This window comes from Eulemur rufifrons, chromosome 8, assembly GCF_041146395.1.
Source record: "Eulemur rufifrons isolate Redbay chromosome 8, OSU_ERuf_1, whole genome shotgun sequence".
NCBI lineage: Eukaryota > Metazoa > Chordata > Mammalia > Primates > Lemuridae > Eulemur > Eulemur rufifrons.
Genome location: NC_090990.1, coordinates 94991578 through 95006780, shown reverse-complemented (window position 1 = coordinate 95006780; position 15203 = coordinate 94991578). Strand labels below are relative to the sequence as shown.

General features: G+C 40.1%; 1 protein-coding gene and 1 pseudogene across 6 annotated transcripts in view; one reads left to right on the top strand and one right to left on the bottom strand.

Moving 5' to 3' along the window:
- Positions 1 to 15203, top strand: part of SDHC (succinate dehydrogenase complex subunit C) — a 38500-nt gene that overhangs the window by 10602 nt on the left and 12695 nt on the right. For 4 of the 6 annotated variants that reach the window (XM_069478450.1, XM_069478447.1, XM_069478452.1 and 1 more), the window contains one exon: positions 2538 to 2599. In XM_069478450.1, the coding sequence (XP_069334551.1) occupies positions 2538 to 2599 (62 nt within the window). The remainder of the gene's footprint in view (positions 1 to 2537; positions 2600 to 15203) is intronic. The other 2 variants (XM_069478451.1, XM_069478449.1) reach the window with 1 other exon arrangement.
- LOC138389818 (bcl-2-like protein 2 pseudogene) lies at positions 8389 to 8977 on the bottom strand (annotated as a pseudogene).

The following is a 15203-nucleotide window of genomic DNA, read 5'->3' as shown; positions in this document are numbered from 1 at the left end:
AATTGTTAGATCACTTGCTGAAATTCATTAATTTAGTGTCTCTAGCTTTCCTTTGATTAACATTCTACTATCAAAGTCAAAAAGGGAAATAAAATTAATACAGTTCATGTGAGTAGATTTTTGGTTTTTATTGCTCACAGTGTACTTGGTGCTCTTTCAGGAGTTGGAAATGCAAAGATAAATAAGATATAAAGTTTATTAAAAAAGACCTCAGTATTTCCTGAAAAAATTTTTTTTTCCTAAGGGAAATCATATTGGCTCCTAGTGATTACCTTTTCTGTAAGTGAATTAAAACAATCTTGATTTTCTGTACTCAACTCTAATGTTTGGACAGGGACTAGTAAGGACAACTTGTACTCTGCTCCAGGATGTGTGGGGTGTCAGCTGAAAAACACAAAAGCTAGAGGCTGAATTAATCTGAAGATCCATTCACTCACATGTCTTGGGTTGATTGTTGCTGTTGGAGGGGTCCCTTATTTCTCTCCAAATGGGCCTTTCTACATGATCTCTTTGCATAGGCTACTTTGGGCTTCCTCATAACATGAGGGAAGAAAGGAAATTCGTAAGTCATGCGGCAGCACTTCTGTTGCATTCTGTTTCTTGAGGGCAATCAGTCATGAAATCCTGTCTAGGTTCAAGGGTAGGGGCTAAGTACTTGCCTGATGAGAAATGACAAGATTCTGGAAAATCATGGGAGACTGGAGTAACAACTACAAAAATAAACTACAGTTAATTTTGGAAAATAAAATCTCTATTGTCTACTCAATAGTAGACTAACCATGCTATGATTTTAACCATTTTTGAAATTTAGGGTAACATTTGAAGTCAGCAGTTTCATGTCACATTACTTCCACTTTCCATACCAGTATTTCTGAAGATTACCAGAACCGTGTATGTTTCTTCCATTAGCTCCTTCCTTCATGGGATTTAATGCATCTGGGCAGAAGCTGTAAGTGCATTTGAAATTTTAAGTGATATTTTACAATTTCCTCACCTCTTTAGGGTTGCAGTTCTTTCAAATCAATATTTGTTCTGTCTTTTTCATTCTGATGATCATTCTCTTTGACATATAAAATGGTTGCACAATCTGTTTCTCACTGTGTCATCAATTAGCATAAGATTGTCCATTCCAGTTAGGAGGCTTTCTTTCCCAGAATACAATTTTAAAAGCTCTTTTTTGTTGTCCTTGAAAATTTTTGCAAGCCTCAGCTCATTCTGGGTTTCAGTCTCCTGATTTTTTTCCCCAAGTTATGCCATTGTTCTCTCTTTGTACTTGGTATGTGTGGCTCTTCTTCTACCTTTTGTATTTCTCTTGTTAAATCTGAGTTAATCAGAGTGGTATCTAGCCAGTTTTTTTGGTTTCTTTGGATGTTACTCCTTTCTTACTATTACCATTTTCATTATGTAGGTAAGATTTCTTGTAGGTGAGATCTTTTCAACCTCCTTAAGTTGTTTCTCTTAAAAGTTTTGAGTATGTGGTCTGATAATGCTCAGTATTCCTTGTCGAAGCTAATTCCAAGATGAATTTTAACTTTCTCCAAAGTCTTCTTTCCTTTCCATTTTACCAACCAGTTCTCTTTTGAGCATGAGAACTAGGTCTAGAATAACAGTGTTGGTTGTGCTTTTATGGAAACACTCTGGCAAATTTATGATTCATGATTTTAAAAGAGACTCAATGAGAAAGCATTTTAGAACTACCGTGGATTAAGAAATACATACTAAATCCAGGAAACTGGATGTAAAAATTTGAGATTGGTAATTTTTTAAGGTTATGCTCAATTTGGATATTTTGGGGCATATAATAAGGGAGACTTTAAGGATGATCATATATCATATAAAAGCATGGGTAAATGAAGCTCACTAGGTTTTTTTTCATTTCAGTGATATGACTAGAGAAACAGAAGGACCCAGGTGGTTGTATTCTAGTGATTATTTCAAATTGTTCCAACTTTTTTTTTTCTTCTTTCCTTAAGAGACAGAGTCTCCCTCTGTCACCCAGGCTGGAGTGCAGTGGTTTAATCATAGCTTACTGCAGCCTTAAACTCCTGGGCTCAAGTGATCCTTCTGCCACACACCACTACAGGTGTGTGCCACACCCAGCTAATTAAAAAATTTTTTGTTGTGGAGATGGGGGTTTTGCTATGTTACCTAGGCTATTCCTGAACTCCTGGCCTCAAGTAGTCCTCCCACCTTGGCCTCCCAAAGTGCTGGGATTATAGGCATGAGCCACAGTGCCTGGCCGTAATTGTACCAACTTTAATTAGTATCTTTAAACCATGTTTCTCCTTGTGAAAGAAGTTTTGAGTTATAATTGTTTTCTCTTCTCAGCTCTATCAGTGATACAGGTTGGTAAAAGAGGGGGATATTTCTCCTTAAATCAGTTTTCTTATCTTCAAATTAGAAAGTGGAAACACAGGAATGTGAGAGCTAAAATAGGGCCCACTTCAGAATTAATTTATATTATGTTTGCCCAGATGGACTTTCTGCTATGTTGTCATATTTTCCTTCTTAAATTGCCTTTGTGTGTTTCTTTGCAGTTGGTCTCTTCCCATGGCAATGTCCATTTGCCATCGTGGCACTGGTATTGCTGTGAGTGCAGGTATGTATGTATATTTTTACACACATACACACACACACACACACACGTGCACACACACACACACACGCTTCTTTGAAGAACTTTGCCATTTCTGTGGCTCTTGTGACTGCCTCCTTTACAGCTCAGCAACTCAATTTAGAGGGAATGGTGAGTCTCTTTAAGCTTATTGTTCATTTATTCCTTTAACAATTAATTAGAGTTCCCACTGTGCTCAGGTTCTTTTATTAGCAGATTTTTAACTCATTCCTTAGCACTTCCTGATATTCTATTTATTGAAATTATAGAGAGCAGAGGTAGAAATGTAATAGAGATGGGTTGGCTGACTGATCATTGATGAAACACAGTTCAAGATCAATCATTAACCTTATTCTTCTGGAAACTTAATTTTAGCACCCATTCTTGTCACCTAGAATTGATCAGCCCCCCAAAGACAAACTCACTAACCAATCTCACAAAATCTTGGTTAACAGACCAGAATGTCTATTTATTCATTTATATAATAGGAAATACACCTGCAGAGTGAACTGTATACTGGTCTTAGGTAAGTAGTAATTCCATTTTAGGTAGGAAGTTTTATTACATGGAGTGCAGATTGTAATCACGTTTCTGGAATCTGATGCATTTTTTCACAGTAGGGATATGCTTTACAAGAGGATCGGCTAGATTTTAAAATTTTCTCTGGCTAATGCTGGCGACAAGACTTGTTTTTTGTTTTTTTAGCTTTCCTCCTTCTAGCCATATAGCATATGTTGCTCCCCCACCCCAACCAAAAACAAAAACTAGTTTAGGTTCCCCAGATACATACTCTCAAAGCATTCTGGTTTTTTCTTTCATAACACTCATCTCAGTTGTAATTTACTTGTTCACTATCATTCTTCCTTACTGATTTATATGTTCCATGAGCTCTTAGGCTGTATTTGTCTGTATTTTTATCAGAGAGTATGGTACCTACAATGCAATAGATAATTCAGTAAATATTTGCTGAACACAAAATGAATACCATTTTCTTTTTCTGTTACACATTTCATATGTTTGTGTCCTAAATTTATGTTCAGTTTGTAATCATATTTTCAGGCTCTGCAGTTATCTTATTTTGTTCCCCTGTATACTGACTATGATAACTACCTAATTAGCATTATATTTCACCACTGATATTTCTGTATTATGTGATTACTAGTTTAGCTAAAGGCTACTCAATTTAGTGGGAGCAAAAAAAGAGGTTATCAGACATTAGAGTGCTGCATAGGTAAATCTGAGTTTGTTCTTGATCAGTCTCCTTGAGATACCTAGGGAATTTATGCTTTCTCCCAGCAAAGGTGATCTAGCTTTTATATATCCACAGGAAGAACAGATGCAAACTAAGAGTGGTGAAGTGCTTTCTAAAAGAAATGCTCGAATGAGCTGTTAGCATATATTTAATAAGATGTATGTTTCAAGTTGATAGTCCTAGGCCCTTTGCAGGCAAAGGAAAATGAGCTTATAACTTTGAACAGCATATAAATCACTGCTGTGTGTACAAACTTTTTTCTCCTGTGGCTATTTCCCTGGCATGTCTTTAACCTCATCCTAGGGAATTAGAGAAAGTATCTTGCCTAGAATCTATATGAGGTCCTATGTGTGAGAGAAAGAAGCTTCACTGTTTTACCTGATGTAAAACTCTGTCTGAGTCCTTTTGTCTCTTCTCTTTTGGCACTTTAGCCTGGGAGCAAAGCCCAAGTTTTTACTCATCACATCAGGCATTATTACCAGCTTGCCAGGAAATGGCCCATTTGTACACAAGTAGAGCAGATGGCAGCCTTCAGGTCCTAGCATGTAATGTGCTCTTGCTCCAGAAATTTGGTGCCAGATATAGAGCTGTCAAGGTGGGAAATGGAATTTCTATTGACTTTTGCTTTGGTGAAGTGGTGGTGGTATTGGAAAAGTGCTCTTCTCTCTGTTTTTCATAGTATCTGTTATAGCCTAAGATGTGAGAAATGGCCACCTAAAGACTGAATTGAGCTAAATTAGGAGTCTTTATTAGCTGGTCAGTGACCACCCCCTGTTCTGGGAAAGTCCAGAGACAGAGAATGGTCTTGATCTTAAAGTGGGCAGGGGTTATATATCTTTACCATTAACAATATTAACAATACACATATAGCTCAGAACATGTTGATTATAATTTATAAGTAAGCAAACTTACAGAAGCAAATAGCAACCGTTAAATCAAGGAACATTTTTTTGAGGAACATCCAAGGAACATTTTTTAAGGAACTGCCAAGCATAGTACAATGTAACTATATATATCTAATGATTTTAAACAATCACTTATAAGTTAATCACTGTATAAATTTTTTTCTGTTATTTATGTTTTTTTTTTTTTTAACTTTACACAACAGTGAGTCTGTACACAAGATGGCTGCACTAGCCTGCATACAAGATGGCTTTACTGTGGCTCACAGAGCTATAGTGATTACTGTGCCTCATCACATTCCCCACTGGTTTTTATGTGAAATCAAATCTTTGATTTATTTCCACATATATGGTGATAATGGGTGTGCAATATCATCAGCTTAACATTTTGTATTTTTTTTTTTTTTGTATGTACACCAACAGGTAATTTAGAACACATGGACCCACTAACAGGGTTAGGGGAAACAAAACTAAAGGTCCTGCTAAGGACAATAAGAGAGTTACAAATATGTTGACAGTGAGTTTGGAGGATTATAAGTTTGACAGCTCGAATTTTTTGTATAGTAAAATAGACTCCTGGGTCCTGATAGCTCCCTGTTGTGGAATATAGCCGGAAGCACCAAGTTTTTCCTGAGGCCCAATTCTGAGTTTGCCAATGGGTGATTGTGATAGACACAGGATTACATGAATTTAAAGTATCACATCTGGGTTGCTTATATATTAGTTGGATGTCTGGATTTTTATTTTTTTAAGAGGCCAGTGTTTTACAACCCCACTTGGCATAGTAGTAATGGCCTTTTACTTGGCATTGTGGGGGCCCAGTGGAGGGGCAAGCATAATATTGGAGGCTTCGGATTCTCTGCCTCATCTGTAAAGAGTTACACCCAAACAGCTGACAAAGGTCAAAATGAAGAACTGGTTGTGATATGGTAGAATTGTGAGTCACCATAGTTCCATCAACCGTTTGGGTGAGCACCTAGGTATAGTTTTAGAGGTTGATGTGGTGATCCCACAGTCCCGTGAATTATAAGGAATTAATAGATGCACGAGATAGTCTTATCTTTAGGGGATCTCCGGATGGCTGGATGTTTTATGTCTCAGGCTGCTGCTCTGGTGAGGCCTTCTTGACTTGGGAATGATGAATCTAATGATGCTTGCCGGCGACTTTAACGGCTGTGGGTGTAGAAAGAATTATTGGCAGTGGTCCGGTTCACCTTGCTTCTAAGGTTGCTGGTTGTAATTTTTTGATTTACACAAGGTCCCCGGGCTGTACCTGGAATATAGTTTGCTTAGCAGGAAGGTTAGAAGGCCCAGGGTGGGCTGCCTTTATCATTTTGTGGTTGTGTTTTATGTTTGACTGGAGAGCCTGTAGGGATTTAAGAAGTACCGAGTCCCCTAGTTTTGTGACCCGTTTCTCCCCTAATTTGGGGATGAGAGGGGGAGGCCAGCCAAAAATGATTTTATAGGGTGTCAGTCCTTTTATATAAGGGGTATATCTAGATCTTAGTAGGGCAAAAGGAAGGAGGCTCACCCAGTTTTCACCAGTCTCTAACCTTAGTTTATTTAGTGTTTTTTTTTTTGAAGTTTTATTTATTTTTTTTTACCTGCTCTGAACTCTGAGGCCTATAGATACAATGTAATTTCCAATCAATTTTTAGCATCTGGGCCAACAATTGAGTTGTTTTGGCGATAAACGCTGGGCCATTGTCGAACCCCAATGCTAATGGGAGGCCAAATCTGGGGACAATTTTAGTCACTAACTTTTTTATAACTATTTGTGCTGTCTCTGACTTGGTAGGAAAAGTTTTTGCCCATCCAGAAAAAGTGTCGACGAGCACAAGCAAATACTGGTATCCATAGTTACCTGGTTTCACTTCAGTGAAGTCCATTTTCCATTGTTTTTCTGGGGCTTGGCCCCATAACCTAGTTTTTAGGGGAAGATTAATGTCGTTACCCAGATTTACCTGCGCACAGGTGGGGCATCTTGCCGTTATTTGCCGAACCATCCAATGAAGCTGGGGGATATAGTAGTCATTTTGAAGAAGCTCAGTCAGTTTTGTGCGTCCAAGGTGAGTGCTTTGATGAATTTGTTTAATTAAGTTTTATCCCAGGTGCTCAGGGACCAAGACCTTGTTATTTGGGAGAATTTTTCAACCTGTTGTATCAGTTCTAGTCTTTAGAGCTTTTTTAATTTTAACTTTTTCTTCCGTGTAGCTTGGAGAACGTGGTAAGAGCTGTTCTGGCAAGACAGGGAGAATCTGGAGGGGCCCCACTGGTTTTTGTGTGACCTTTTTGGCTGTTGTGTCAGCAAAAGCATTTCCCCGTGCCACTGGGGAATCAGTAGTTTCCTGTCCCTTATAATGAATAATAGCTACCTTTTTTGGTAACCAGATTGCTTTTAATAGGGCCAATATTTTAAGTTTATTTTTTATCTCCTTGCCTTCTGAGGTTAAGAGGCCCCATTCTCGATAGAGTGCTCCATGCACGTGAGCTGTAGCAAAGGCATATCTACTATCGGCGTAGATATTAACAGTCTTATCCCTTCCAAACCTCAGGGCTGGGGTCAAAGTTATAAGTTTTGCTCTCTGGACTGAAGTCCCATGTCCCAAAGCTTGTGCCCAGATAACCCGGTGAGCAGTGACCACAGCCTCTGCATATCTGACTCTTTTAGACATGTAGCTGTTTCCATCCGTGTATAGTTCTTCATCAGGGTCTGGCCATGGCTGATCAGTGAAATCTGCTCTCAGATTGGCCAGTGACTCTAATATCTCATGGCAGTTATGCAGTGGCTCTGCCGGTTCATCGTCCAGCAGTAGAGTGGCAGAGTTAAGAGCAGTTGTCTTTAGGAAGTGAATCCTGGGGGGAATCTAGCAACAGCACTTGGTTATACATGAGTTGGAAAGCCAGTTTTCTTCAGGTGGACTTTTTAGAGCCTCTACTGAGTGAGGGGTTATGATACACAAGTCCTGTCCCAAAGTGAGCTTAGAGGCTTCTTTTGCCAGGATGCCTGTTGCAGCAATGGCCCACAAGCAGTCTGGCCAGCCAGATACTACAGGTCCAAACTGTTAGACAAGTATGCAACCAGTCTTTTTTTTTCTGGGCAATTTTATTAACTCAGGCAGCACTTTTTAATCTCTCTATTTTCTGTAGCTTTCTCTAATATCAGGGGCCGCTGAAGTGGGAAAAGGCATATTAATGGCACATCTATTTTCTGGTGCTTCTGGGTCTGTGGGAGTATACAGGTGGTAAGCTTTAAAAAGGCATTCTAGGAACACCGCCAGAGACTCCTTAGGTCTCTGTATGGTTTTGCTTACTGTAGACAAATTAGTTGGCCTGTTAGGTGCGGCCTGTATGCCCCCGAGCAGAGTCTGGCGATACTGATCGAGAGCCCCCTTACCTTGCTGTTTATTTGGGTCCCACTTTGGGCGCGTGGAGGGGAAGACATGTTGTATATAACCAAGATCCGTGGAGTTGCCCATCAGGGCCAGGGTTTGTCTTAACAGCTTTTTTGTGTATGTTTTTTATATATCATCTTTTTTGTCTATCCCTGTTTTATGCCTGTCTAAACATTTATTCTATTTTAAGGGCCATACCTAGCCACACCTGGCCCTGGAACTGTTTTACTTGCTAGTGAAGAAGGCCCCAATAGTTAACAGGGCCCCCAGTGTTACGGCCCCCATCAGCATTGTTTTTATTGATGACGCTGTGTCTCCTCCAGGGCCATGTCCCCATAGAGAGCTGTGAACTCTGCCCAGCCCCCACTGCTGTGGATCCAGTCGGCCAGCCGTGTCTCTGGGTAGGCCACCATCCACTCCTGCACTTGTCCCACTAGTGGCTCTATCTCCCTGTTGACACTCTAAGCACATAGTGCAGCCCCATAGACGAAGAAGGCCACAAGGCGGCCCCAACTGGGCCCCCCCTGGAAAAGCTCATTGGCGACCTGGGTGAAGCACTGCTGGGCTGAGCTGGGAGTCACATGCAGCTGAGCCGCCAGACCAGAGAAGGTACGCTGGTAGTGGGTCTCGAACTCATCTCCAGCTGCCCGCATGGCTCGGTGCAGCGGGTCAGCTGCTGGGCCCTTCTCTGGGCCAGTTTTACAGACATAATCCTTCTGTCTCAGCTTATAGCCTATAAAGTCTGCCACCAAAGCTTGTGTGTCTGGGGCTGAGGCTGGGGTCGTCATCTGTATAAATGAATGGATATAATTTAAACGCATACAAATGATCATCCTGAAAGTTTCTGGAAGTTTTTCAAAAAACATTAAGTGTCGTGTAATTCTTATATGACCCTGATTGACCCATTTTGAGGAAAAAAGGGAATAATCTTTAGATCTCAGGAATCCCTGGTCCCGGCCCGTTGCCTGGTGGCTGCCTTACAGAGGCCAGGAACCTGATCCCCTGTTTCTGAAAAACAAGGACTGTTGGGGGCAAAAGTCTAAACAGGGTAACCGAGAAAGAGTTTTAAAAAGGAGGACCGAGCCTATCATAGTCTAGTATAGCAGCATCAACAGAACCTATTCCATTCTCTTAGGAGCTATGCCATAAAGTCCTATACCAAACCCCATGGCCAAAAAGCCTGGTAGCAAGTAGACTAAACCTATCACGAAAAAAGTAAAACCAAGGAAAGGCTAAAGGAAGCCACAGAATTCACAGCGGTACCAGAGCAGGTGTTGGCAGCTTCCGGAGACTCCTCAAGAACACTCGTCTGTACTTGGTGGATAGCAGTTGCTGTCGAGAAACCCACAAAGGCACTCCTTGACCCTGTTCTGTGGTTAATAAATATAACTGGCAATCTGGGCAATAAGCTGGGCTAAAAGAACACCAGTGACTCAGCGCCGAAGCTGGAGGTGGTTCCCCCCTTGGATAGAGGGCAGTTTTTATAATGAATTCTTTACAACCTATAGGTAACAGACTGGAACGGCAACAGAGAGAAGGAGAAATTAGTAGATTTACTGGCTAGGAGGAGAAGGAGACAAATCAGAGTTGTTGCTAGGTGAAACAGGCGCCAATGAGGCGGCAACTGGCAGAATTCTTTTGTTTTTCAGTTACTTTTTGTTACAATAAGAGCAACACTTTGTCAGGTTTCAGTTTAAACTTATCCGGCATAGGGATTTTGAGCACGATTTGCTGACACTCTTTCATGCTATAAAGTTTTTTACAATGACAAGACACAGAGACAGATTTTCACATAGGGTGGGTGTACTTTCAGGTGTCTGCCTGGCTGCTCCCCTCGTGGAGATTTAGGCGCGTCTTGGCTGAAGGTGCTCCTGTATAAAGCCCGGGCAGGTCACCGCTCTTTCCAGAGGGAGAGTCACCGTTATACCATACGAGGTCGCCACAGAACCACAGGTTAGGACCCACTCAAACCCCGTAGCTAATCAGCCGTGGGGCTATAACATTCTCACATCTCTCATCCAGGTGACAGGAGGGGAGACAAGACAATAACGCTATTTGTGGTTGCTTTACTCAGACGGAGGTGGCACTCTAAAAGCAACATATATTAGTATCTAGGCAACAATTAACATAAAACAAATCAACCACGAGCATTCAAACCAACATGAAACAAAATCCTAAAGTTTTCGGAAAAACCAAGCTATCCGGCACGGTACCAAATAGTTGCTGATTTAGCCTCGCGGCCAAAACAGCGTTCCAAGTCCGAAAACAATGACCAGAACCCCGAGTAATGTCTCACTCCTTGGGGCTTGTTCCTGGGATTTTAGCTGTGTCCAGCCTTCCCAAAGAACACCAGAATGGGCCCACCAAAGACAGACAAACCAGACACTCACCGGTGTAAATCCAGAAGACTCATCCAAGGGAATTGGTTAATTTGGGGGTGTCGGCGGCCGGAGCGTGGTCTGGCTGTCGCCTGGGGCTGAGGAATGTCTCTCAGGAACTCTCCCCTAGGCTAGGCACGCAACCCCACACCAGGTCCCAGACACCAGTGGTCACCAAGTGCCCTGTATAAGGGCGGATCTTGCTGGGGCCTCCAAATGTTATAGCCTAAGATGCGAGAAATGACCACCTAAAGACCGAATTGAGCCAAATTAGGAGTCTTTATTAGCTGGCCAGCGACCACCCCTGTTCTGGGAAAGTCCAGAGACAGAGAATGGCCCCGATCTTAAAGTGGGCAGGGGTTATATACCTTTACCACTAACAATATTAGCAATACACATACAGCTCAGAACATGTTGATTATAATAATTCATAAGTAAGCAAACTTACAGAAGCAAATAGCAACCGTTAAATCAAGGAACATTTCTTTGAGGAACATCCAAGGAACATTTTTCTAAGGAACTGCCAAGTGTAGTACAATGTAACAATACATATCTAATGATTTTAAACAATCACTTACAAGTTAATCACTGTATAAATTTTTTTCTGTTATTCATGTATTCTTTTTTAACTTTACACAACAGTGAGTCCGTACACAAAATGGCTGCATTAGCCTGCATACAAGATGGCTTCACTGTGGCTCACAGAGCTATGGTGATTACTGTGCCTCATCACAGTATCCTTCAGGACCCCTCCTAACCTTCTGTAGACTATGTTTTTACTGAAGGCAATCATCACGGCGGGTGACTCTAGTGTAGGGATCCTGTACTTAGGGAACTGTTGATGAAACATTGGCAGGAATTATCTGAAGCTAAGCTTCTGCTATTTGCAATCAGATACATGTATATATAGTTTTGTTGATAAGGGTAGGAATTCCTATGTAAGATCTGATGCTGTCATTCCTATGCTATAATTCCTTTTGTTAGTAAAGGGACAATGGAATCCAGATGGAAGGATGATTGGTATTCCTAGGAATCCATGTATAGTTCTTGGTTTTTAATCTATCTGTACTGACCTGATAGGATAAATCCTAAGATTAGGCCATTCTAACTATAGATTCATAATTATTTTTATTTCTGCCTAGTTAAAGATGTTTTTAGATTAAGAAATTTCTAGATCGATGCTTTCTACTCAGTTTGGTGATACTGATATGCAGATTTAATCTAAAAATCACTGGAAGAACAAGAGCAGTTTATTAATATTAGCTATAACTTCTATTATCTTAGTATATTTTTCACCACTGAATATAAAAAAACATTGACTCTTTTAAAGACTGTAATGATAAAAAAAAGTCATATGCTAAACATAGCTAAGGTTGAATATTTTTCACAATATACTTAATAATTACTTGTTCTTTCTTTATCTTTACTCCTTTGAATGGCCTTGCATTTTTCCCAAACCTTCTTCCCTAATTCTATGATAGAACACAGTAGCTGTTTTCTTTAGGGTAGTGATTATGTTGTTTTCATCAAATGATGACGGTCCCTCCTTTAAAACTGGAAGGGGGCAGGGGGCAGTGGCTGACACCAGTAATCCTAGTGCTTTGGGAGGCTGAGGCAGAAGGGTCACTTGAGGCCAGGAGTTCAAGACCAGCCTGAGCACCACAGCAAGAGCCAATCTCTATAAAATTTTTTTTTTAATTAGCCAGATGTTGTGGCGTGTGCATTGGTAGTCCTAGCTTCTTGAGAGGCTGAGGCAGGAGAATCACTTGACCCCAGAAGTTCAAGGTTACAGTGAGCTATGATGGCACCACTGTACTGCAGTCTGGGTGACAGAGCGAGACTATGTCTCTTAAAAACAAAAACTAGAAGGGAACAGGTTTTTGCCAAGTAGATGACTTAGGCAAATTACCTAACTTTCACAACCTTGGTTATTACTTATAAAACGGGCATATTAATAATACCTGTCTCAGAATTGATGGGAGTTCAAGAAACTTTATATTCTGGATGTTAATTTATTGAAATAAGGATGAAAACCATGATAAATTTAATAGCAATATTTTCTTAGAAGATGATGTGCACTGGACCAAATGGCAAGAAGAATTGGATCATGTGGCCTGAAGTGAAGTCAGTTCCAGCAACTGTGATCTTTGCATTTTTGTGGCCCTCCTCCCATCCATTTTTCATACAACAGCAAGAAAAATATTTTGAAAATAAATGGAATTATGTCACTCCCTTTCTTAGACTCTTCAATGACTGTATTTACCTTAGCACTTAGATTAAAATTCAAATACCCACCATCGCCTTTGCCCCACCAGATCTGGCCCTTGCCTAACTCATTCTTGCCATTCCTCCCCTTACTCTGCTCTAGCCACACTGGTCTTGAAATTCCTTAGAACGGGCAAAGCTCTTTCCCACCCAAGAGCCATTGCATGTTTTGTTCCTTAGTCTGAAATGCCTTAAAAGGCATAATGAAAGGATAATGATCTTATCCTTTAGTTCTCAACAAAATTGTTAAAGAATACTTTGCTTACCAGCGTATCTAAAATAGTAGCTTCCTTCTTAATTTTCTGTTTCACAGCACTATTCATTTATACTTCTTATTGAGCTGGTTGTTTCTTTCATAGCTTTTATTATAGAATTTGTAATTATTTGTTTGCTAACTTTTTATAATTCTATGTCTTTTATTAGACTGTAAAGTCTTCAGAGAATGGGCACTGTGTCTATTGTATTTACCATTCATACCTTCTAGCACTCAGTAGGTGCTTAGTAAATCATTATTTACTAAACATATCTGTGTAAATCACTTTACTCATAGTGGTCACTTAGAAGGGTTCATTCTTCCTTCCTTCTAGTTAATCTCCTGTTATACATTAGAAATTACACAAAGATAATACATAGCCTCTACCCTCAAGGGTAGAAAAATCTAAGGAGTGAGACAAATAAATGATAAATTTAATAAGTGATACATTTTTAATAAGAGATATGAGACCCCCCCCAAAGGAGAGACCAACAAATATAGTCATCCCTCGATATCTCTGAGAGATTCATTCCAGGACCTCCCTCGGACACCAAAATCTAGAGAGGCTCAATTCCCTTATATAAAATGGTGTGGTATGTGCATATAACCTACACACATTATATACTTTAAATCATCTCTAGATTACTTGTAATACCTAATACAATGTAAATGCTATGTAAATAGTTGTTATACTGTATTGTTTATGAAATAATGCCAAAACAAGTGTGTACATGTTCAGTACAGATGCAGCCATCCATTTATTTCCCTAATATTTTTGATCTGTAGTTGGTTGAATCCATGGATGTGGAACACACAATACAGAGTTGACTGTACTCTGAAGGAGTTGGAAAGCTTAAAAGAAAAATGAATAGGAGAGTTCATGAAGAGGAGGTAGAGGAGGGCACCAACAGAGAAACTCTCTAATGCAAAGGCATTGGGATTAGAAATCATCCAGAGTTACTGGATAATTATGACAAGGTCTGGTTGCTTGAGAGTGGTGTTTATGGGAAAAGTAACAGAAGATAAGGCTGGAAAGTGGGCCAGACTTTGTGAAGGACTTTTACTACCATGCTGAGAGGTTGGAACTTGATCGTGTACAGGAGAAGCCATTAAAGGTTCTTGTTTTCTGTTCCAGCAACGGGACAAGCTGGCCTACATAAATCCATGATACATTATTTATTCAGACTGTAGAGATTTTGTGGCTAATATATGAATTTTAAAAAGCATGTTGATACTAGTTTGACTTTAAAATAGAATTTATCGTAAAGGAACTTTATAAACAATGCTTTAAAAGATGGAAAGAGGAGGCTAATAGCATTCTTCCATTGCTTAGATTCTGTAGGGATAGAATAAATACTAACGATTTTTGATAGTGTCAGTATAAAACTCTAGGCGAAATTAAGTAAATTCCTTGAGAAGAGCAGATAGCTGAAGCTGCAAGAATGAATAAGACTGGGAAAGGGTAAATAACAAGATGAAACATACAATAATAAAAAAGCATGAGATTAGGAAGAGGAAATAAGGATGCTAAACAACAGATATTTTGGTATTAAATGCAACTATATATGAATTGTACAATTAACTTGAATGGATACGAGAATGGTCCTGAATGTTTTGGGTAGTCTTTAAAAACAGTCAGATTGGAGAATCAGAACATTAGTGAGAGACTGCCTGAATCCATCGGCAAACCTGCTATTCAGTCAGGCAGCCTCTTTTCTAGAAAAGCCAAAGGACTTAGAGATTTATAAAGTAACTAATGAACATCTGACATGGCTGTTTTTCTTCTGGGCTTATCATGAGCTGGGATGTTAGTTATTGATTTTTTTTTTTTTTTTTTTTTTTTTTTTTTTTGAGACAGAGTCTCACTCTGTTGCCCGGGCTAGAGTGAGTGCCGTGGTGTCAGCCTAGCTCACAGCAACCTCAAACTCCTGGGCTCAAGCAATCCTCCTGCCTCAGCCTCCCGAGTAGCTGGGACTACAGGCATGTGCCACCATGCCCGGCTAATTTTTTTCTCTATATATTTTTAGTTGTCCAGGTAATTTCTTTCTATTTTTAATAGAGACAGGGTCTCGCTCTTGCTCAGGTTGGTCTCGAACTCCTGACCTCGAGCGATCCACCCGTCAGCCTCCCAAAGTGCTACGATT